At 39.5% G+C, this 24,818-nt stretch overlaps 1 protein-coding gene across 7 annotated transcripts in view; it reads left to right on the top strand.

Annotated features, from left to right (window-relative positions):
- The window catches only part of MIA2 (MIA SH3 domain ER export factor 2), a 94,901-nt gene extending 82,669 nt beyond the window's left edge, over nucleotides 1-12,232 (top strand). For all 7 annotated transcript variants that reach the window (XM_056133774.1, XM_056133769.1, XM_056133770.1 and 4 more), the window contains 3 exons: nucleotides 9,381-9,439; nucleotides 10,165-10,399; nucleotides 11,673-12,232. In XM_056133774.1, the coding sequence (XP_055989749.1) occupies nucleotides 9,381-9,439; nucleotides 10,165-10,399; nucleotides 11,673-11,839 (461 nt within the window). In that variant the 3' untranslated portion in view covers nucleotides 11,840-12,232. The remainder of the gene's footprint in view (nucleotides 1-9,380; nucleotides 9,440-10,164; nucleotides 10,400-11,672) is intronic.
- The last annotated feature ends 12,586 nt before the right edge of the window (nucleotides 12,233-24,818 follow it).

The following is a 24,818-nucleotide window of genomic DNA, read 5'->3' as shown; positions in this document are numbered from 1 at the left end:
TCTGTGCTCAGGGATCAGCCCAGACAGTGCTCTGGGCGTCCATATGTGGTGCTGGGGATAAAACCATGGCTGACCATGTCATGTGCAAGGCAAATGCCTTAGTCACGGTACTGTTTCTCTGTCCTCTGTATGAAGTTTTTAATAATGGTGGAATGCCAAAGGAAATATTGAAAGCTGAATAAATGACTAATATCGTTTCTATTTCTGGGAGCTCTTAAGTAAAGACTATTTTTTTCTGAAAGCTTCCTGGTTTTAGGTTTCTTGTTATATTGTACATACCCATAATGTTGACGTATGTGCCGATGACTCTTTTAGGCACGATGGTAATGGGCATATAATATGTGCTGTGATGGTAATTTACTGTGTTACATTGTAAGTTTCAAATAGAAAAGGGAATGAAGTGGTCCCGCGCAGGACACTCTAGCATTCAGTGGCCGAGAGCCACCTCCTCAGGCCAGATGATGGGCAAGGACCTCAGTAATGGATATAGGACCTCGGTAATGGATAAACAGGAACCTGGCCCCAGGCTGGTTGGTGATAGTTGGTTTATTTCTCTCTGTTTCCTGGTGTAGTCTGATCTCTGTCTTAGTCATAGTTTTGATCGGTGTAGTCTGATCTCTGTCTTAGTCATAGTTGTGATCGGTGTAGTCTGATCTCTGTCTTAATCATAGTTTTGATCGTAGTCCCACTCATCAGAGTTCTATTATCCTAGTCTCATAGATCTCAAAGTCCTTCTCTTTGTTATATCCTCTTGCTTGTCTCGATGTAGTCTCATAGTCCTCTACTTCCAGTCATCTAGTCATCGTCATCATCTGATTCTTCTAGTCCCAAAGTCTCCAGAGTCTCAGTTCTCCTCCTCATCTTCAACATCTCATCATCGACCTTCTCGTCCTCCATGTCTAGTCCTCAGTGTCTAGTCTCCAGCATCTTCAACATCTTGCCCCAGGATCTAATCCCCAACATTTTCAACCTCATTCCCTCTTACCCCTTACAGCATAGTTATATAGAAATCATGAAGGGTGGGGATACAAAGGTGGGGTTGAACATTATCTTAACAACAAAGAGAGGTAAAGGCCACTCCTTTAGGAGATTAACTCAAGGACAAAATCTCATATGAGGATTCAGCACTCCAGATTACTAGGAGATCCACCGACGGGTGTGATTCCATCGAGGGTATATTGCTTTTTCCTTTCCTCAACTAGTAATCCATTTAAACAGTCATAGTAAATTTACTTCTTGTAATATTTCTAGCAGTGTCATTTTGTATGAACACAGTTAAGAGATATATTTATTAAGCTTAAAGGATGGCTCTTCCTTAGGACATCTTTCTATATATTCCAGACCAAAGTCCTCAGGCCAGGTAAGTCTTTTCTAACCCCAGCAGGATCCTTATTCAGTTATTTCTTTTTGGTCATGGCATAGTTTGTCCATGACTGTGCTCTTAACTTACAGTTAAGTATTCTGGTGCTTGGCCTGGCCCATTTCAATGCCAGGGTAGCTCACAGCTTGCCCCGGGTCCATTCAGTCCCTCGTCGGGGCCCTGCTCTTGAAGTGCTAGGAACTAAGGGCAACTGAGGCTTAAGTCAAGTAAATGTGGATGCCCAGGAATGAATATTATATTGGAGTCAGTTAACGCCCATGTTACATGGCATAGCATCAACTGTCTTCCTGTGTCTATACAAAAAGGATGGCTAAATAAACCATGCAAATGACATAAAGGAAAGAGAAAAGCAATATAGGATTATTAGTGCCTGATGGAATTGGGTGTGTCTCAATTGCACTGTTGTAGGAGTGGCTCAATAAACCTCGAGCTCCCTGTGGGAGGAGCAAGGGCGACCCAGTGTTATCCAACATTACATGACTTATCTTTTCCATCTCACTTACATATATACTGTTGAGTAATCAGGGAAATTAAGCTAATGTAAATGGTAGGTGTGAATATCCACCAGGCAAATAATTTGAGTGCATACTCTATAGGTTTAATAAATTTCCTTATTTAAGAATTTTTTTCTAGCATGGATTTGACTAACATTTATTGGGCAAACTACTGTTAGGCACTCTTAAACTACCATAAATATATTTAAAATATATTAAAATGTGATATATAAACATATGTAATTTATATATATAAATTTGAATAGAAGAGTTAAAATACTTAGAAAATTAAGGCTGGAGTAATAGTCTTACAGGTAAAATGCTTGTCTTGCATTCAGCAGACCTGGGTTCAATCCCAGATACCACATATGATTCCCCCAAACACTGCTAGGAGTGATCCCTGAGTAAGATAGGAGTGAGCCCTGAGCACTGCTGGCTGTGGCCCAAATAACTCCCCCCCCCCCCCATTTCATGAAATGAGAATAAGTGTCTTGGAATATTTTAGTAAATTAATCATTTGGAATAGTAAGTGAAGAAGCAGGTCTGTGGTCTGCACTTTTATTATTAATTATAATTAATTTTTCTTGACTGGTTTTTGAAGTTGCTCTATGGCATTAATTTTAGTAAATTAATTTTACAAGCTTAATGAAATAAATGTTTTTGCAACTTTGATCATTACTTATTTTTTTGGCTCATACCAGGTGGTGCGATTGCACAGAGGTAGGGCGTTTGCCTTGCAAGCCGCCTGCCTGGCCGAGCCAGGTTTGATTCCTCCGCCCCTCTTGGAGAGCCCGGCAAGCTACTGAGAGTATCTCACCCGCACGGCAAAGTCTGGCAAGCTACCTGTGACATATTCAATATGCCAAACACAGTAACAACAAGTCTCACAGTGGAGACGTTACTGGGCCCGCTTGACCGCTTGAGCAAATCAATGAACAGTGGGAGTGCAGTGCAGTGCAGTGCAGTGCAATACCAGGTGGTGCTTAGTACTTAGTACTGACTCTGCTCAGGGGTCATTCTTGGCAGGGCTTGAGGGACCACATATAGTGCTGAGGAGATTGAACTGGGCTGGCTATACGCCTAACTCCAGTACTATCTGTTCAGTCCCAACATTTCTTAACTAGTGCTATTAAAATATTTCATGTTTCTATTTTTCCTCATAGTTGGATAATATCCAAATCAGCAAATGATTTTTAAGTGCTTTCTGTTTAGAATATATCCTGCATGGCATGTCAGATAATTTAATGATAACAAGGTATTGTTTCTGGTTTTAAGAAGAGAGTAATTAAATAAGGGAGAGATATAAATACTATCTTTAATATTGGTCAGATTAGTAAGTCCCATTAGAGAATATGCTGTTTTTCCCATAGGAAGAACTTCTATGTATTTGAAGGATCTGGAAACTTTATGAAGGAGGTTGTATTTGAGCTGCTTCTGAGAGAACTTGAAAAATTAGTTGAGTGGTGTGATTCTGTGCCCCAGTAGAAGATGGTTGTTTGCTTATTGTTCATAATTGTGGGTATCACTGTAGCACTGTCCTCCCGTTGTTCATTGATTTGCTCGAGCAGGCCCAGTAACATTGTGAGATTTGTTGCTACCGCGTTTGGCATATCGAATACGTCACGGTTAGCTTGCCAGGCTTTTCTGTGTGGGCGAGATACTCTCGGGTAGCTTGCTGGGCTCTCTGAGAGGGGCAGAGGAATGAAACTCTGGTTGGCCGGATCGGCCGCGTGCAAGGCAATGCCCTACCCGCTATGCTATCGCTCCAGCCCAATTGTGGGTAAAAATTGTAAAATTAAGATAATAGTAATTTGAAAAGGTCTTTTGAGGATGAAATGAGATATTTTGTATAGATATTTTTTGTTGTTAATAGAAAAATTCTGTACATACTATTAATGGTTAGTCAGTTTCTAGTATTTACATGAAGAATAATGGTGAGAAATACATATTGAAACACACTGACAAGAGTTAGTGCTCAATAAGTATTCACTGAATTGATGTTAGGTATCATTTAATCTTCATGATGGAACTGTGAAACAGATACCATTATTCTTATCTTAAAGAATAAGAATGCCAAAAAATTGGGCCAATTCCAATTGTACTCAGGCCAAACTCCTGGCTCTAAGCTCAGTTGTCATTCGTGGCAGTGCTCAGAGACAATATGTACTGCTGGGGATCAAGCCCGAGGTCCGTTATGTGCAAGACAAGCATCTTACCCACTGTACTATCTCTTAAAGATCAAGAAACCGGTCAGGTTTGATAGTCCAGTGGATAAGGCTCTTGTCATGCATATTGCTGACCAGGCTTTCATCCCCAACACGCCACATGGTTCTCAGAGCATTTCCACAGGTGTTCCCTGTGTACAGAGCTAAGAGTAAGCCTGGAGCACTGCTGGGTGTGGCCCCAAACTGAATAAATAGATAAGTAAACAAATAAGAAGAAACCAAAGCTCTGAAAGTGCTCAAGATCTCAAAGTATCAGACACAATATTAGAACTCCTGTCTGTTTGACTTCAGAGTCTTCGTACATTGATCTAAACTACTTTACTGAACTGAGGGGTGTGGACCTAGCTGTGGATACAGATGTCTGTAGAATACTTACTCAACAACAGACATTATGATTGTTGCTGTATTTAAGTGGTGAACGGGAACTTAGCATTTTTAATGCTTTGAGGCCTAGTCAAGATTCAAGGCAGTTGCATCACCTAGTGATAAAAGTAATGAATAAAAAATGTGGAAGTCTATGGGTTGCTTATTCAGATAAATTGTTTGCTTCGTTGTTTTGGTTTTGGGCCACACTTGCCAATACCCTGGGCTTACTCCTGGTTCTATATATTGAGAAATTTTCACCTATTCATCACTGTATCACTGTATCATTGTCATCCCGTTGTTCATTGGTTTACTCGAGCGGGTGCCAGTAACGTCTCCCTTCGTTCCAGTCCTGAGATTTTAGCAGCCTTTCCTTACTCGTCTTTCCCAATGATTGGAGGCTCTTTCAGGATCGGGAGAATGAGACCTGTTATTGTTACTGTTTTTGGCATATCGAATGCCAGGAGCTTGCCAGGCTCTGCCAACTCACCTGTTCACCTGTAGGATAGTGAAAATAGATTAAAAAATTCCAAACGGGCTGGAGTGATAGCACAGTGGGTAGGGCATTTGTCCTGCACGCAGCCGACCTGGGTTTATTCCCAGCATCCCGGATGGTCCCCTGAGCACCACCAGGAGTAATTTCTGAGGGCATGAGCCAGGAGTAACCTCTGTGCATCACTGGGTGTGACCCCCCCCCAAAAATAAAAGAACAAAAATTTCAAACAAATAATAAATGTTAGAGAAATTACTCTAAGGCATTAGGCATTAATGGTAAAAAAAAAATTTTTTTTTTGAAAACAGTATTCAAGCTTGGAGGGAATATTTTTTTTTCTTTTTGTGGTGTTGAGAATTGAACTGAGGGCCTCATACTAAAGGTAACTTTACAGACTATTGCAGGAATTTGATTGTGATATTGGTGATTTCACAAGGGCACAGATAGATATAAGCAGAAAAAAAATAGAAATGGGAGGATAGAGGATGGAAGGCATGTGGGAGAAGTGAGAACCCCTGGCTGATGTCCAATTTTTTGGCTCTGACACCAGACTTTTACTGTTCTGAGACAGTAAAAGAAATAATACACCATAGAGGTTTGACAGAAAAGATTTAAAAATGATACTTACATTTATGATATTAGCAGCATCTGTGATACAACTGCATGACTACTCAGGTGTTTTCAAGATAAGTAGTAAACTGAAGTTGTGGGGCAAATACCTTGATTTGAATTACACATTTGGAAGTAATTGTCTGTAACACATCAAATTAAATCCAGTAGAGGGATTCTCAAGGAGAGAAAGAAGAAACTAGGGCTGAGGGTGGAATTCCAGGATAGACTTATTATTAATTATTGTTATAGATGGGTGGATAGACTCTCATTAGCTAGAGACAGTGGCGCTCACTGAGACTGAGATGGATCCGCTAGAATGGAAGACATGGGATGACTAGTCCAGTATAGAAACTGGAGACAGATGATTTAAAGGGAAGAAGGGGAGAAGCACTGTTGGGTGTTCCCCTATGACTCCTGGGTATCACCAGGCTGGTCCTTGTTGCACTCGGTACCTCAGGGTCTCAGTAACCTGCCGAGACCTGAAAAATTGTATTCCTTTAGACTGACGTTCACTGTCAGGCAGAGAATTGGCAGGATTGGCCCCTTTGCTCCTGAGTAGAGCTTGGGTGCCCCCATCCCCAACAAATGAAAGGAGGGAGAGAGCAGACAACGATGGTGAGACATGATATAAGGGCTCAATGTATATATTTTAATTTTTAAAAGACACTTAAAAAATACCAGTTAGTGGGACTGGAGTGATAGCACAGAAGGTAGGGTGTTTGCCTTGCACACAGCCAACCCGGGTTCGATTCCCAGCATCCCATATGGTCCCCCAAACACTGCCAGGAATAATTCCTGAGCGCATGAGCCAGGAGTAACCCCTGTGCAACACCGGGTGTGACCCCCCAAAAAAAGCAAAAAAAAAAAAAAAAGAATATTGGTAAAACAAAGGATGTTGCAAATAGATTAAAATAAAACTGGGATAAAATTGGAGGGATTTCAAATTTAAAGAACAGTTTGTGAAGGAGAAGGGTTGCTACAGGGAATTATTTTTTGGGGGGGGTCTCATTTTAAAGATAGTTTATTTTTGGATTTTGGGGCTATGCCCAGCTGTGCTCAGCACTTACTCTTATCTTGGGCTCAGTGATCACTCCTGGCAAATTTCAGGCACCATATGTGGTGCCTCAGATCAAACTATTGTCAGCTGCATGCAAAGCAAGTGCCTTAAGCCCAATAGATTTTTTTTGTCCTGTATGGTATCATCTTTATATAGTAGCAAGGAGAGACCTGCTGATGGGATGATCCACCAGATTGGAAAGGAGGCAAGAGAGAAAGATCACTGAGGAAGCCAGAGAGGCTGATTTTGAGAATAATATCAGGGTCATAGGTTGTCTAGAAGGATCACTCTCATGTGATAGAAGGGAAAATCATAGGATTATACTTGATGATACATTTATGTTTGATTACAAGAAGGTAAGGGATTTTTTAAGTTTTTAAATAGCACAGCGGGTAGGGCGTTCGCCTTACAAGCGGCCAACATGGCCGACCCGAGTTCGATTCCTCCGCCCCTCTCGGAGAGCCCGGCAAGCTACCGAGAGTATTCGATATGCCAGACACAGTAACAACAAAGTCTCCAATAGAGATGTTACTGGGCCCGCTCGAGCAAATCGACAATCAACGGGAGGGCCTTTACCTTTTGCCTTTAAATGGTGTTATAGGTTTGGGGAGAATGGAGGTTTGAATCTGCAGCAGAAGGAAAGCTGGAGAGCTCTCAGCCTTGAGTGGGGCTAGGCGGTATTCAGTAATTTTGGCCCCAGGAGTGAGCGCTACATGGCTCAGGTGTAGTCAGAGTGGGAACAAAGGGTTGGATTAATCTAGGGCTGAATGTTGATAAGTATCACTGTGTCACTGTATCACTGTATCCTGTTGTTCTTTGATTTACTAGAGTGGGCACCAGTAATGTCTCTATTCGTCCCGCCCTGAGATTTTAGCAGCCTTTCCTTACTCACTCGTCTTTCCCAACAACTGGAGGCTCTTTCAGGGTCCCAGGAATGAGACCTGTTATAGTTACTGGTTTTGGCATATTGAATATGCCAGGCTCTGCCCTTGCGGGTGGGATACTCTCGGTAGCTTGCCAGGCTCTCCGAGAGGCATATATATATATATGTATATATATATATATATATATATATATATATATAAAACGTCTCCATTGTGACACTTGTTACTGTGTTTGGCATATCAAATATGTCACGGGTAGCTTGCCAGGATACACATATATATATATATTCTATGATTTGTTGCTTACTGTCTGAACTCCATCAAACATGGTTTGGTAATTATGGAAAACGAGTAGGAAGTGTCTGGAAAGTGGCCTGGGGCATGGTGGTGTTTGTGTAGTGGAGATCAGCTGCTTGATCCCTTGGGATAGGGCTGGCTCTTGCCTGTTCCCCCATCTGGGGCGCCCCGAGTGGAAACAGCCTGGTGTGGAGTCTGGTGGCATGGTTATGGGGGCCTCATTTTATACTCCCGTCCGGGAGGAGCAGCTGTGAGTTCTGGGAGGGTGGTCAATGAGGAGATTATCTGGTGCCAGCAGGGTGTGGCTTATGGGTGTGACCCCTGGGTCTCCAGAGACTGGGAGAAGCAGGCAGAATATCTCTGCTCCAGGGTCTATTGAGTCCAGAGTCCAAGGTCACAAAGTTCTGCATTACCTGGGTTCCGTGGAACTTCACTCCTGCGTGAGACTTGGCTGGAGCATCTGGAAAGTGGCCTGGAGCGTGTTGGGGGTCGGCTGCCAAGGCTGAGTCCCTTGGAGCGGGGAGGGCTCTCGCCCGCCCCCAGTGAAAACAGCCTGGCACGGAATCCCAGTGCTCTGAATGTTGTTAAGTCACTATCACTGTCCTCCCATTGTTCATCAATTTGCTTGAGCGGGCCCAGTAATATCTCCATTGTGACACTTGTTACTGTGTTTGGCATATCAAATATGTTACGGGTAGCTTGCCAGGCTTTGCCGTGCGGACAAGATACTCTCAGTACCTTCCCAGGCATTTTGAGAGGGGCGGAAGAATCAAACCTGGGTTGGCTGGGTGGGTCACGTGCAAGGCAAACGTCCTACCCACTGTGCTATTGCTCCAGCCTGTTGTTGTTAAGTACATGTGAAAAATAGGGCTAGGATTGGCTGACATGAACTTTGACATTAACTTAAAGAAGAAAGTATGAGAAGTTCGATCAGAGCACTAGCAACTTCAGTGACGTGAAGAGACAGGTGCAGTGAGTGACTAACTGGAAAACCAGGCGAGGATGGTTGTGTGGCCCGAGCTTGTTGTTTCAGTTTAGTTTCTTAGAGATTCCAAGTGCCTATAAGTAAAGGATCGCTTATTTAGAAACTGGCTATGAGTGCTAGTCTTTGTTATCTAATAGAGAAATAAAGAATGAGAGGGAGTGAAGGAAAGTAGAAAGGAAGAGTCAGAGACAGCTCAAAGCCCAGTGAGATGCTTTGTAAGTGGAAGTCTGGTTTGGTCCCTAGCACTGCATGATCCTGAGCTTCCCCACCCTCTCTGTCCCCACTGATAACTGCCCCCAAACCATACACGCCAAAAAAACAAAATGGAGAAAAAAAGATCTAGTGGGAAGAGGAAAGGAGGGAGGGATGGATGGACAGACAATGGTAGAGGGAGAGGGCAGCTAGTAGGTTTGCCTCCAAAAAGGCTGGCAGATCCTGCCATAGACATCTGCACCAGTTGGAACTCTGCATCAGCAAGGGGAGTTGGGAAATATTTACATACCTTCTAGTGTGACCTGGAGATAAATATGGTAAATTCTAGGAAGAACTGATAAATCATGCATTTTTTATGTTTTGACTTTATATCTAGATGGGCCAACTTCTTCAGAAATGGACTGCAGTAGAAATGATAGCAAAGATGACCTTGGTGTAAGTATTAAAAGTGAATTTTACCCACCTTCAGGAACCTTCTATTCTTTTGGTTTTCTAGAATAGAAATTTAACCATCTTTATTTTTTATTTTTTAAAATAATTTTATTTTTAGTTATTTTCAATAATTTATAACATTTAATATTCCAACACCAATCCCACCACAATTACACCTTCCCACCACTATAATATGATTATTTCCAACCCGAACCCCAAAGCCTGCCCCAAAAGCCCATCTTTATTTTTTAACATATAAAATGGTTTTTCATTATGACAAAAATATGCTTTCTATTTAGCATTACAGCTGTTTGTTTTCTAGATTGCAACTAATTGTGATAAAGTACAGACTTAGGTTACTTTATTATAGTTAAAAGCTTTTGTATTACCCTTAGGGATTTTATTATTTGAAGATTTCAAAGTACACATTGTTTACCATGTTTACAACCTTTGTTTTGGTCATTTTGAACATATAAATTTCTTTCCCGGGTGTATGTTTGTATATTTTGGTGGCAACTTTTCTTGTGACTGTTGCTTAAAGCTGTTTTCTATTGAGTTAATAAAATATTTATATTTAAAACTCATCTGATGTAGGAAACAGAATCTCTGGAACTATTTAAGACTGTCAAAGACTCATTTGGTGTTTAGGTTTTGTTTTAAGCTTATGATTTTCAAGAAAACGGGAAATTTTGCTGTTTCAGTGATTGCCATATGTCAATTTCTTATAGAATGTAAATGTGCCTGATTCATCTCTTCCCTCCGAAAGTGAAGCAACTGGCCCTGGCTTTGTTCCCCCACCACCTCATCCAGTTAGAGGTCCAATGTTTCCAATGGATGCCAGGGGCCCATTCATGAGAAGAGGACCCCCTTTTCCTCCACCTCCTCCAGGGAGCATGTATGGCGCACCTCGAGATTATTTTCCACCAAGGGATTTCCGTGGCCCACTACCTCCTCCATTCCCAGGTATGCTTTTGTTTTTAAAATTTTATGTTTCTAGAGTAAATGAGGCATTTTTAATTTTTTTTTGTTTTTATGCACTATAGTACATTTTTCCAAATGTACTATGAATATACCATTACTTTTCCAAACTCGAAATAAAGTCAATTATCAGGTTCTAGTGAGGCTTCAGTTCAATTCATCTTAAAAATGTGAAATTGTGTATTTCAGAGTCAAGAAAATTATTGGCTTTTTTGTAGCAGTCATACTAGGGCTGAAATTATTTGTCTTTGATAGTAACTGATGACTGTCATTTTGTAAAAATAATCATAATTTATATTTTAGCACTGAAAAGTCTACAGTCTTTATTGACTAAAAGTCTTGAAAAAGTATTAGTTCCCATGCAGTCCTATTTAAAATTGAAAATGTGGGCTGGAGCAATAGCACAGTGGGTAGGGCGTTTGCCTTGTATGCGGCTGACCCAGGTTTGATTCCCAGCAACCCATATGGTCCCCTGAGCACCGCCAGGGGTAATTCCTGAGTGCAGAGCCAGGAGTAACTCCTGTGCATCGCCGGGTGTGACCCAAAAAGCAAAAAAAAAATAAAAAATAAAATTGAAAATGTGTTTCAAAAGTTTGAACTGATGATTGAATGTATTTAAATTACTTCATGGCATCAGATAAAGAGGGAATTTTGTTTTCATTTCTTTTCATTGCCCTTCAGAAATATATATATATATAAAATAAATATATATTTACCAAGTACTAGGCAAAAACATAGTATTTCCTTAAGTTGCCTTTCATTCCTTCATTTCTTCTTTTATTGAAATAGGAAGTTTTGTTCGAGGAAGTTTAAAATGGCCTGTTATATAATTGGTACTATTTTAAGGGTAGTATAAAATAAGAATTGGAAATAGCTGATCTAAATTTTAAGTGCAGTGGAAACAATATTACATGAAAAATTTTAAAGTATTTCTTTTGCAAATTTTGAAATAATTTATTGTTAAGGTTTTGTTAGTGTGTTACAGTTTCTTAGAATAAAAATACGCTAAATTTTTCTCCCATTAATCATGTATTATGAAGGATAGTATGTTCTTACGATAAAGATTGTGCTAAAAATATATTCCCTTTGATCGTATGTAGTGGGAGAGAATGTGTTTTTCTGAATGTTAAAAACTAATTACATCAAATATTTATTTTGTCAATTTTTTAACATAGAGGTAGTTGCTAGAAATTATAAGCTATCGATTTACTAGGAGTGTGGGTACTTAAACATATATTTTTCCAATCTCTTTAAACAGTGAGAAATGTCTATGCACCGAGAGGTTTTCCTCAATACCTACCCCCGAGAGCTGGATTTTTTTCCCCACCCCCACATCCTGAAAGTAGAAGTGAGTTCCAATCAGGGTTGATTCTGCCATCAAATGAGCCAACTGCTGAACATCCAGACCCACAACAAGAAACTTGACAATATTTTTAATCTCTGTTCAAAAGTAATTTTGACTTATCTCTCCTTTTCAGTTTAAGTAACTGCTGTTACTTAAGTGATGATACTTTTGCTCAAATTGAAGCTTATTGGAATTATAACTCTCAGGATAGTATTTTGTAAATAAAGATGATTTAAATATAAATTTATGAGTAAACTATTTCCATTTTATTTTGTTTCAGAGAGTATAATTTGATTAATGAATTTATTATCACATAAACAATAATGGGCGTTTTATATATGTAATTTTAAGGTTGGGTATGTTTTAAACTCCAAAGACTGTGTCTTTATGCCAAGAATTGTATTTACTATGGTTGTAGACAAATGTGAAAGTAACTCTACGCTTAACTGAATAAATTTTAATTGATTTAAGGACTTGTTTGACATTGATAATAATGATAAAATCAGCTATTTTTTCATAAGTATGGATTCATTATTTCTTCTCCCAATATCTTTAAGATTTCAAACTAATGCTTTCTGTGGGTATTTCTCTTTCAGAATATCTTCTTTTTACCAAAAGTGGGCCATCTTTCATGCAAACAGACACAAATGACTCCAAAATACAAATTAATACTTCTACAAGTCAAAATTGATTCTATCTTAAAATCAGAAAATAATCTAATTCCAGAATTTGAATCTTCACTGATTTTCCTATACTTTTTAAGTTTTTCTCTTTATTTGTAATATTTTTACTTTTTTTAGTGGGAAATGTTGAGATTTGCTATAGAATGACTGATTGAGGCAGACTGACATTTTGAGGTTCAGACTCAATATCTTTAGAATGTTTCCCTAATTTAGGCTATCTTTTGGGTTAGTCTTGCACATTAATATTATGATTATGAAAGGAAAAGCAATTAAGTATTACTGATATATTTTATAATACTCATATTGGCAGGTTGATGAATTTTAATTGTTTACTTTGATTTTTCTGTCCCAAAAGACAGAAGATTAAGTATTCTTTAACAAATTAAATATTCTTTAACAAATTCTTTAACATTAGTTATTGCAACACTTTGTGCCAGCATTTCCCTGATATTCTTTGAAACCCTTCTTATGGGTATTTTTACGTCCAATTCATTGTCACTGTTGCTTCATAATAAAAGGCTAAGTAGACTGCTAAGAAGACCATATGAAATAAAATAAGGAGAATTGAAGACTATTAAAGCATTATTAAAATTGGCGTTTAAAAGCTGTATTTCAGAGGGAAATAAAATCTTTTTTTTTTTCCTTTCGGGACACACCTGGTGTGTGTGGTTAGTTGGACTATATGTGGTGTAGAGGGTGGGTATTGAATCTGGGCTGGCTGTGTGCAAGACAAGCACCTTACCTACTATACTACCAGGCCCCAAAGCTACATTTTTTTTTAATTTGGAAAATGAATGGAAGAGGGAAAATTGGATATGGTTTATGTAGAGCATACCAGTCGAGTGAAATTTTTTTGTTTGCCCTAGGATAGAGTGAGCTGTTATGGCTTAAGACAGGAGATAAGGACACCAGAGAAGGCAAATAAAACATCATAGAGTGGAAATAAACTGAGAAAGCAAAATCATAGTGGAGATAAGGAGAACATTGCAGGATTGCACAGTGAAAGACAGGGAACTTGAAATGGGGTGAGCAGTTCAAATTATTTTGAGGCTAAAGAATAAATATGAATATATTTAGATTTACAGGTGCTTGATTTTAACTAAGTGGCATATAGTGACAGAGTACTTGCCTTTTGTGAACCCCTGGGTTCAATCTCTAGAACCTCAACAAATTAAAAACATTTGTTTTTAAATTAAGGTATATAAACAACCTGGAATAAATAAAATAATAATGACTATCAGATTTCCCCATTTGTTATTTCCAGTTATAATTCCTAATTTGTTTCCCTAATTCTGATGGCTATAGCATTTTAGATAAACTGCTTATATCTCTAATCCTGGGTTTGCCATCTAAACTTTATGACGCTATCAATTTGTGTATTGATTTCTTGAGATGAAAATTAAGGACTTAATACACACTATTTTCATCCCTATGTTCTGATTCATACATAAACTATTCTTTCTTTAACTTGAGTAGTTGTACCATGTTGACCCCAAAACAGTACATTTGTTTAAGGTGAACAATTAAGAGAATTATTAAAACTGTGGTTCCAGTTAGATGAAAAGTTCAAAGAAATATAGTATGATCACTTATGGGTCTAAATTATTAAATGAAATAAGAGTACATTTCATAATATGAAGAGATTTTCTTCCCTCATTTCAGAAGAAATAGTGACCAAAATTGCATAATTTACTATCTAAATGGTGTTTTAAATTTATAATTGGTTTTTAAAAAATTTGTTATTTGTTATTTATGAGTACGTACAATATGTTGTTCAGAATTGAACCTTTTCTATTGATTAAAATGTTAGATATTTGATACATCCAAAATTGTTATTTTAGTATATAACATACTTTTTACAGAATTAATATTCTTTTTATAGAGCTTTTCAGAATATTGCTTCTTAGGATCTTGATATGGCACATAACAGATAGTGTTGGAGAGATAGTACAGTGAGTAGGGCGTTTGCCTTGCATGCTGCCAACCGTGAATAGATTCCTGGCATTTTATATATTCCCCTGAGCCCACCAGGAGTGATCCCTGAGTGCAGAGCAAGGAGTAAGACCTGAGCATGGGTGGGCGTAGTCCCAAAACAAAACAAAATAATAAAGCCTAATCACAAGGGAAAAAATGGTACATATTGGAAAATTATACGACTGTTATCTATAAATTCAATACTGGAAACATAGTACTAGTGCCAGTGCATCTGCTGATTATTTATTTCCTTTTCAAGAAGCAGTTATGAGGTAGTGAATTTAATCTTGGTTCGTATACAAAGCTCTTGGTAAAATAAGGCATCTCAAGTTGGTAGAGTAGACAAGCTATTTGTTTTTATGTTCATTGTTTCCTAAGGAGACATTTTGCATCTTTTGCTTTGCTTTTCACTGTAGCATCACACTGTAGCATTTATTTATTTATTTTGCTTTTTGGGTCACACCCGGCAATGCTCAGGGGTTACTTCTGGCTCTACACCCAGGGATCACTCCTGGCAGTGCTTGGGGGACCATATGGGATGCTGGGAATCGAACATGGATCGGTTGCATGCAAGGCAAACACCGTTCCTGCTGTGCTACTGCTCCAGCCCTCACAGTGTAGCGTTCAAACCTGCTTTATTGTCTTCTTTTTACATCTGAAATTGTGTCCCTAAGATATTATTCCTATTGTTTTTGTTTTGTTTTTGAGCCACAGCCTCTGATGCTCGGGGGTTACTCCTGGTTCCGCACTCTTGGCAGTGCTTGAGAGTTGGGATATGGGATGTTGGGGATTGCAGCATAAGCAAGCAAGAGCCCCACCTACTGTACTGTGCTCTGGCCCTGCGTATTCATTTTCACACCTGCTTTCTCATCTTTTTCGACATCCAAAGTTCTGTGTCCTTAGTGATTTCTCTCCATTAACTCCTTACTCATTTATTTTTATTGCTGTGGATGTCACGTCCAGCAGTGCTTGAAAGATCCATGATGCTTTGAATCCATGATGATTGATCCATGATGGATTGAAACCAAGACCTTAAACACAAGGTCTGCTCTAATAATTGAGCTCTGTCATCCCAAACTATACCACCCCAGCCCTTAATGATTCCCCTCTTAACAACGTCATGCTGAGTGAAGAAAGAAGGAAGATAACCAGATAATCTTGCTTTATAGAGAAAGAATGTAGAAGAATAAGCAATGGTCAATGAAAGCAATCTTTGAGATTCTGCCAACAGAACTGAATCTCCAAACCTGGGGGATGGAGGAAGGTATTGCAAGTAAGGGACTTTGGGACAATGGGAGGGATATTGGCACTCTCTTCGTGGGTGAGGTGCAGTAACATTGTACGCCTAAAACATTCTTGTTAATACTATTATTAATCATGATACTTCAGTCTAAAATAATTGGTAAGGGCCAGAAATACAATCGATAGGGTAATAGCCTTACATGCAGCTTACCCTGGTTTGATACCCAGCACCTCATGTTGTACCCTGAGTCTCTCCAGGAGTTATCCCTGAGTGCAGAGTCAGGAGTAAGCCCTGAGTACTGTCAGATGTAGCCCCCCCAAAGTCAAATAAAACAATTAGAAAAAGTACCAACATTTTAGGATTGGTATGATCAGTTAAAATTAAGTTCAGTAAAAAGAATGCTTTCAAATGTAGTGACAATAATGCTAAAACCCGTTGTTTGACAGATGTCCGTTGAGTACTCTGGGCTAGTTACTGTTTTAAGTGCCAGAGAGAGTGGTGAACAAGTGCCAAGTCTGATGTCATAGAGTTGACATTGTTAGTTTGGAAAAACTTCGTGCTTAGATTTTTAATTAAAAATCTTTTGCCTTTGATTTTTGAGGCCACACCTGGCAGTACTCAGGTTTACTGCTGGTGGGGCTCCGGGAATACTGGCCGTGTTGGGAAACGAACCCTGGCTTCAGCCATATACAAGGCAGGTGCCCTCCCTGGTGTACTATCTCTTTTGGTGCCAGTGATTCAAGTCTATTCATCTTTATGACATTGTTCCAAGAGAAATAATCTTCCAAAGGAAGAGAGCATCCATCTGCCAGAGACCATGCTTTACTGTGCTTTCCTTCATGACACTTTCCTGACACCTACTTTTAGGAGACCTTTGCACGCATCTCTTTTTCAGTTGGTTCTTCTTTGTAGATATCGTTGGGAACAAGCGGTATACTTTGGTGATGCATAAAAATAATTCGATAGTGTGACTTAGGAAATTTCATGCACTTCTTGTTATTATTCCTCAAAAAAAGAGAATGTGTTTGGCCCGAGTGGTATTACACTGGATAGGGAATTTACCTTGAACACAACAAATTCAAGTTCGATCCCCAGTACCCAATATGGTTCTCCAAGCCAGCCAGTAGTGATCTCTGAGCACAGAACCAGGAATAAGTCCTGAGCACCACTGGATGTGCCCCCCACAAAAAAGTATTTGTTAGGAGAACCACCAGATGTGACGCCTCCCACCCCCACCCCAACACTTGTTAGGAGTGGAATTTTTCTTGTGCTAGGAATTCTGTCCTAGTTCACTTTCACCTTGTTTGAATCAATTAATTCAGTACTCGTAGCACTGTAGCACTGTCCTCCCGTTGTTCATCAAGTTGCTTGAGTGGGCCCAGTAACGTCTCCAACGTGAGACTTGTTGTTACTGTGTTTGGTATATCGAATACGTCATGGGGAGTTTGCCAGGCTTTGCCATGCGGGCGAGATACTCTTCAGTAGCTTGCCGGGCTCTCCAAGAGGGGCAGAGGAATTAAACCCAGCTCAGCCGGGCCGGCCACATGCAAGGCAAATGAGCTACCACTGTGCTATCGAATTCAGTGCTTGAGAGGACTTAAAATACTTCAGTATTTTAAAATAAAGTATTTCAAAATTCTTAAAAAAAAATAGAAAGGGGCTGGAGCAATAGTACAGTGGGGTAGGGCACTTGCTTTGCACACAGCTGACCCAGGTTCAATTCCCGGCATCCCCTATGGTCCCCCAAGCACTGCCAGTAGTAATTCCTCAGTGCAGAGCCAGGAGTAACCAATCCCTGAGCACTGCTTGGTATGACCCAAAAAGGAAAAAAAAAATAGGTTTACTGAAAATAGAAGGGAAAGGGGGAAGAGACCCCAATAACTCTCCAAAGAAGAACAGTATAGAACTAAGTTAAAGTGTTTAAAAATTCTGTCTGGAATGTTCTAATAAGTCAAATGCTTCTACTGGTAATATTTTTAAATGCCTACAATACTAATTGTGCGCTGTATATTCCAAAATATTCAGGTGCAGCATTTCTTAGAAACCTAGAAATTCAAATAATCTTTTAATCCTGTTTCAAAGCTAGTTTTCTGACTTTTAATTGTAATGCACACTTGGTAAATTATGTTAGTGCATTAATTATGTATTAGTTTTCAAGAAAATTTTATTTATGTTGTATTCTGGGCCAGAGCCAGTGGTGCTCAGAGTTTTACTCCGGACTCCTGCTCAGAAATGATCCTGTACAGGGATCACTTCTGGTGGTATTTGTGGGGGACCATATTAAACCTGGGTTAGTCCAATGTTAAGACCCTTACCCTCAATTTTAATTTTTATTGAACCACCATGAACTACAAAGTCATTCGTGGTTGAGTTTCTGGTATACAAGGTCCCAACACCAATCTCTTTACCAGTGTCCACTTCCCTCCACCACAGTCCCACCATTTCTCACCCACCAGCCTGTCTCTATGTCAAGCACTTTTTTTCCTTTTCTTCTATTTTTCAGAAAAAAATTTTTTTTAATGACTTCAAATCAACACAATGATGTTCCTATTATAGGCAGAACTGGAACTCAAGACTTTGTTTTAAAAGAAAAGAACTCTTTACCAACACAAATATACCTAGGTGCACCTTTAAAAATTATTTCCTAGTATTAAGGAGTATCTAGCATCCTATCACAATATCATTTATCTATTCACATTTTCTCAATTGTCTTTGATCAATAGCTGTATAATGTTAAAATGTATTCCACAGGCTTCAATCTTTTACTTTCATCTCCCCCCCACTTAAAAAAAAATGCAACCAGGATATATGCGCTGATTCTCACAGCTGTCCAGTGATTAAATTTTCATATTAGATTTAAAAAGAAAAAAGCCTTTTAAAAATCTACTAGGGGTGGTGGTGGGGAGTGTTTGGGCCAGATGTGGCAGTACTTAGTGAACCTGAAGGTGCTAGGGCTTGAAGCCAGCACATCTCCTATCTGCAACATGTGCTCAAGCTTTCTTTCAGTTTTCTTTTTGGCCATTCGTAGTCAAACTGAACATTTCCTATGTCTTTGTATTGTTATAAAGTAATATTTAGATCAAGAAGCCTTATTCACACATAAATCGTTACTGCCCCCAAATTTTAAGTTCAACAATGAAGTTCTGATTTGATGATGATTCGTGTTTTGGGGAAAAGTTTGAAGAAAACGAAGAAATAGGAAAGGGAAGAGAGAAGGAAGGGAAAGGGGGAAGATATTTTGCATGTGTGTATGCGTGCGTGCACACATGACAGAAGAAATGAGAAGGGAAAGAAAATAAGTACTTGATGGGGCTGAAGTAATAGCACAGCGGGTAGGGCATTTGCCTTGCATGCGGCCGACCTGGGTTCAATTCCCGGCGTCCCATATGGTCCTCAAGCACCGCCAGGAATAATTCCTGAGTGCAGAGCCAGAAATAACCCCTGAGCATTGCTGGGTAAAAAGCAAAAAAAAAAAAAAAAAAAAACAACAGCAAAAAAAAAAAAGTACTTGAAAAATCTTATCTTTTGTGGTATTACTGTATCAAATCCAGGGCCTCACACAAGCAAGGTATTTTACTGAGGCACATTTAAAGTTTAATCCTTTAAAATTTTTAGATTTTTTTTTTTTTGGTTTTGGGACACACCTGCTGATGCTCAGGGGTTACTCCTAGCTCTGGGCTTTCTCCAGAATCACTCCTGGTGGTGCTCAGGGGAACATATGGGATGATGGGGATCAAACCCGGGTGGGCTCTCTGCAAGGCAAAGGACTAACTGTACTGTCTTTCTAACCCCACCTTGGGAAAAAATCTTAATCCTTCTGTGCCACAGTGTCCTCATATATGAAACTGGGATGAAATGTACTGCAGTGTTACCAGAAGAATCAAAATACTGTCTTATGAAGTGCTAAAAACAGCATGTGGTATTTCTTTTTTTTTTTCCCCTTTATTGTATTTTATTTTTTTTTAAAGTTGTAGATTTACAATTTTTTTGTGCTTTGGTTTCAATTATACAATGATCAGATACCCATCCCTCCACCAGTGCCCATTTTCCACCACCATGGATAATATCCCTCCCACCCCCATCCCCCCATCCCCCCTGTCTCTGTGGCAGGGCAATCCCCTGTGTTCTCTCTCTCCTTTTGGGTGTTGTGGTCTGCAAAAGAGGCATTGAGTGGCAAACATGTTCAGTCCATAGTCTACTTTCGACATGCATCTCCCCTCCTGGGAGGATCCTCCAAACATCCTTTATTTGGTGCTCCCTTCTCTATCTGAGCTGCCCTTCCCCTAGAATGCCCTGCTGGCCTCTAAGCTATGGAGTAATCCTCCTGGTGCTGATGTCAGCTATTCTTGGGTATTAATCTCTTACTTTGTTACTTTATATCCCCCAGATGAATGCAATCTTTCATGTCTATCCCTCTCTTTCTGACTCATTTCGCTTAGCATGATACTTTCCATATTGTACCACTTGTATGTAAATTTCATGACTTCATCTTTTCTAACAGCTACTCCATAGTACTCCATTGTGTAGATGTACCAAAGTTTCTTTAACCAGTCATCTGTTCTTGGGCACTCAGGTTTCTTCCAGTTTCTGGCTATTGTAAAGAGTGCCAGCATGTGGTATTTCTTAGCTAATTAATCCATTTTCCCAGAAAATTTCATTTGAGTGATCACATTTATTGCTCAGTCATATGTTTTGCAACTGAACCAAGCAGGATGTCTACCCTTATTCACTGGTTTAACAGTACTGGGAAGTTTAATTAACAGTAACTTGCTATTTAAATTGAAGGGGATTTTGTGAATATCTTAGGAATTGCAGCATCTACATAATTTGTTTTTTTGGGGGGTGGGGCCATACCCGGCCATGGTCACAGGTCCTTGCTACGCATTCAGGAATAACACCTAGTCGTGCTCCAGGGACCATATGGGATAATAAGGATCAAACCTGGGTCAGCTAAATGCAAGGCAAGAGCCCTACCCATTGTTCTATATCTCCAGCCCCACAAACTTTTAAAACTTTTTAAACAAAAAATGATTCAGAATCATTACAAACACTTATCCTTACTCTGTATTTCAAATTTGTTTCAGGGCTAAGTCTTTTGCAAGTTCATCTATAAAAGTTTTAAGATTAGTTAGGTGCTCTTTTCAGGTGTGTAAACTTGTGCCTTTCACTTGGGCCTCCTTCCCCCCAATTTTACAGTACACAGAAACCAGATGAACAGGTTTATTCATTTTGAAAGCAGTCATTAGTGAGTTTAAAGATGTGACTTTTCTGAATGTGACTCCTTCAGGCATAAATGCAGGACCCTCTCACCCCTACCAAGCCTTTTACTTTTTTGGTTTGGGGGCCACCTGCAAAGGTGCTCTGGGCTTACTCCTGGCTCTGTTGTTCAGGGGTCACTCCTAAGAGAATGTAACAGAGTGCTCCTAAAGGGGTTCCAACACAGGAGAGCATGTACTCAAGGGAACTTTTAAGAGTCGGTCAGTTGTAACTGAAGTAGCATAGAAGTTTAAGGGGAATGATGTTGAACTTCCAAATGACCAAGATCTTACTGCATTTAAAAAATGGTGGTAGTATGTCCCAAATTACAATGGCATTTAGACCCCAATACATACATTCTTAAACTGATGTTTGCAATTACCTTACCTGCACCGCAGACAGTGTCTAAAGCTTGACTATATATTAAACTATTAATATCTATTAAGATTAGTTCCCATTTAAAACATTTCCACAAAAGCACAAAGGAGTAGTGTTTTTGAAAATTCTTTTGGTAACGGAGAAAGGTTAGGCATAAAGAGAATACATCTAGAAGTTAAATGGAGACAGAGGGAATAGAGGATTTCAACAGTATAATAAAAAACTCCATAAAATGGGTAAGCCAACTCAAATTTCAGCTATCAGTGTTTCTTTTTTTTCTTGCCATCAGCTTGTCATATTTTTTCTTTCAAAATGAGTAATTCAAGTGTTCTGAAAATTTATTCACAGTTCACTTTCTAGTTTATTTCCACAAGCAGGAAGATTGGAGAGTGATGCTCTTCCAGGTGAGTTGTGGGGGCTGGTGGCCCCAGCAGTTGCCTCATGCTTTTCAGGCATAAGGTGTCTTCTTGGAGAGCAGCTGAGGGTGACTGTGTCTTGCATTGAGGGCAAACACAAGTATTTGTTACTCCTTCTACCACATGCAGAGCATTCGGATATCCACCATAGACTTCGGGAAGAGAAGAGAATTCTACTAAGTTCTGAGAGGAGTATGTTTTGAGTGTTCCAAGGAAAAACATCCAAGTATGAATACGCAGATGCAGCTGGTTGGGTGTGAGAAGATATGGGAGCTAAGAGTGGGAGGTAGACTCTGCAGGCCTCTCACTGCCTTCGTATAAATGCAAGTGCGTGTTTGTGGGGAACGTTCTTAGGGTGTTCTTAAGGTGACTAAACTGGCAGTAATGGGCCAGATCCACAGTAGCATAGGGTGCTTGCTTTGCATGGGATTGACCTGGATGTCCATTAGCAGGAGGGATCCTTGAACCCTGAACACTGCCAGGTGTGGTCCAAACACACATACACACACACACACGTAGACACACACACAACTAGCAGTAAACTATACTGGAGACTACAGATAAAAGGGTTTTTTTTCATTATCTTGAAATATTAAAAAAAGTAGTTGAATTTGAAATTAATGGATATTACAAGAAATTTCAAGATTGCACTGCACTCATCAAATAGGAGTGACTTAGATTTCTTAAACATAAGTTCAGTCAAATAATTTTGTTTTTTTTTGCGTCACATCCAGCAGTGCTCTGGGGTTACTCCCAGTGAGTTGCTGGTGAGTGGAGGGGGCTCGTAGCAATGTGGTGCTGAGAGTTAAGCCTAGTTCTCCCCTACCCAAAGTAAGCATTTGAGACCTATATAAATATAGAGCCTGAGCTATCTCCTAGAACCTATATAAATTTCTGAATGTTTGTGAAAGTTAAATTATCACCTAACTTTGTGGGGTGTTACACACTGGTGTCAACAATAGCATTTTCAAGAGGTTGTCAATGAAAAAATATTTTACTTGAAAGTGCTATGAAAAATCAGTATCATCGAATCCTCTACATATCATTCTTCTCATTTCATATACATACACAGTGGAATACTAGCACTGTCCTCCCGTTGTTCATCGATTTGCTTGAGTGGCCCAATAACGTCTCCATTGTGAGACTTGTTACTGTGTTTGGCATATCAAATATGTCACGGGAAGTTTGCCAGGCTTTGCCGTGTGGGTGAGATAATCTCAGTAGCTTCCCGAGCTCCCTGAGAGGGGCAGAGGAATTGAACCCGGCTCAGCCAGGCAGGCTGCGTGCAAGGCAAATGCCCTACTGCTGTGCTATCATTTCAGCTCAGTGGAATACTATATAACTGTAATTAATAAAAGATGAAATCCTAAAGTTTGCTGAAACTTGGAAGGAACTAGAAGGCATTAGGTTAAATAAAACAAGACAGGGATAGTGGGAGTACAAATATTGGATGATCTCAGTCAACTGTGATATATATATAGGGAAAAAAGGGATAGGTAGTAATGATCAAAAACTGAGATTACCAAGTAAACAGAAGGCAGAAAGGAAGAAGAGAGAATGAAGAGTTGGTCTGGAAGTAACAAAGACACTGTGGTAGGATACTGGACACTTTGGTGAAGTGCATTAACTGTACATCCACACCACAAACAACATAATTATTAATAGGCTACCTGAACTACAATAATAATAAAGGAAACATACACTTAAAAAAAGCAACTAGAAAATAAATCATATTTCAACTATGTATATTTTATTTTTATTTTTAGGGGCCACACCCAGCAATGCTTGAGTTACTCCTGGCTCTGTGCTCAGGGATCAGTCCTGGCAGGGCTCGGAGAACCACATGAGATACTGGGGATCAAGTCTGGGTCAGCCACATGCAAGGCAAGTACCTTACCCTCTTAATGTATTTTAAATACATTACCAAATAGTAAAAATTATCCTTTCCACACACCATTTTTTGTTTTATTGGCCGTGCTGAGCATTTTCTCCTGGTTTTGTGTTCAGGGATCACTCTTGGTGGTGCTTGGGGACCATATGCAGTGCTAGAGATCAAACTGAAGTTAGTTGTACATAAGGTCTTGTTTCTTGTATTATCTCCTTGGCACTGCAAAAAACCACTGAGTTTCAGATGACGAGGAAACTGAAGCTCAAGGAAGAGTTTGTATCTTTTTTTTTTTTGAGTTTGTATCATTTAAGTAGCATTTAAAACCAGGGCTTACAGCAGATGTTAAGCCTTTTTAATATACTTTGACTTGTACGTTATTCATATTTTTAAATGCAACCCCCTACATTTTGAATACTATTTTAAACACATAAGCACATTGATTCATTCAAAGTTAGATATATCCATAAATAAGGAAGTGGTAGGTATTATATTATCACATCTCTTGTGACTATCTGATTATTCTGAGATGTACCCAGAAGAGTCAGAATCTAGAATGATTGAGGAAGAAAAGGTGGAAGAAAGAAAAGCGGCTAATCTTTTTTCTTTTGAAGAAGACACTTTCTTATAAAACCTACTTGTTTGCCTAACAACCAAGATGGGAAATTGCAAACTCAAACTAAACTAATATTACTTTTAGATCGATTTAATACTAGTGTATCAGCATTTTGGCATCCAATGTAAGGTAAAGGTAAAGGTAAAGGCCCTCCCGTTGTTCGTCGATTTGCTCAAGCGGGCCCAGTAACGTCTCCATTGGAGACTTTGTTGTTACTGTGTCTGGCATATCGAATATGTCACGGGGAGCTTGCCAGGCTCTGCCGTGCGGGTGAGATACTCTCGGTAGCTTGCTGGGCTCTCCGAGAGGGGCGGAGGAATCGAACTCGGGTCGGCCATGTTGGCTGCGTGCAAGGCAAGCGCCCTACCAGTGTGGCATCCAATGTAGGAACTAAAAATATAAGTTCCTATGGTTTATAAATTAATTTCTACCAAACAATAACGTAATCTATGCATATATTTGCTAACCAGCCTATTACTTGCTTTTAGGCCTGAATTCTGCCAAGGTTACTTAAAAATTAAAAGGCTCCAAACTATTCAGCCTAGAACTTTTTATATTTCCAAATTTAAGCTTTGCTGCACTGTAACACAATAGTGGCTAACATACGG

This window comes from Sorex fumeus, unplaced genomic scaffold (genome assembly GCF_029834395.1).
Source record: "Sorex fumeus unplaced genomic scaffold, SorFum_2.1 ptg000098l, whole genome shotgun sequence".
In the NCBI taxonomy this organism is placed as follows: Eukaryota; Metazoa; Chordata; class Mammalia; order Eulipotyphla; family Soricidae; genus Sorex; species Sorex fumeus.
The sequence above is the reverse complement of the archived record's forward strand: the minus strand, read 5'-3'. Positions and strand labels throughout refer to the sequence as shown.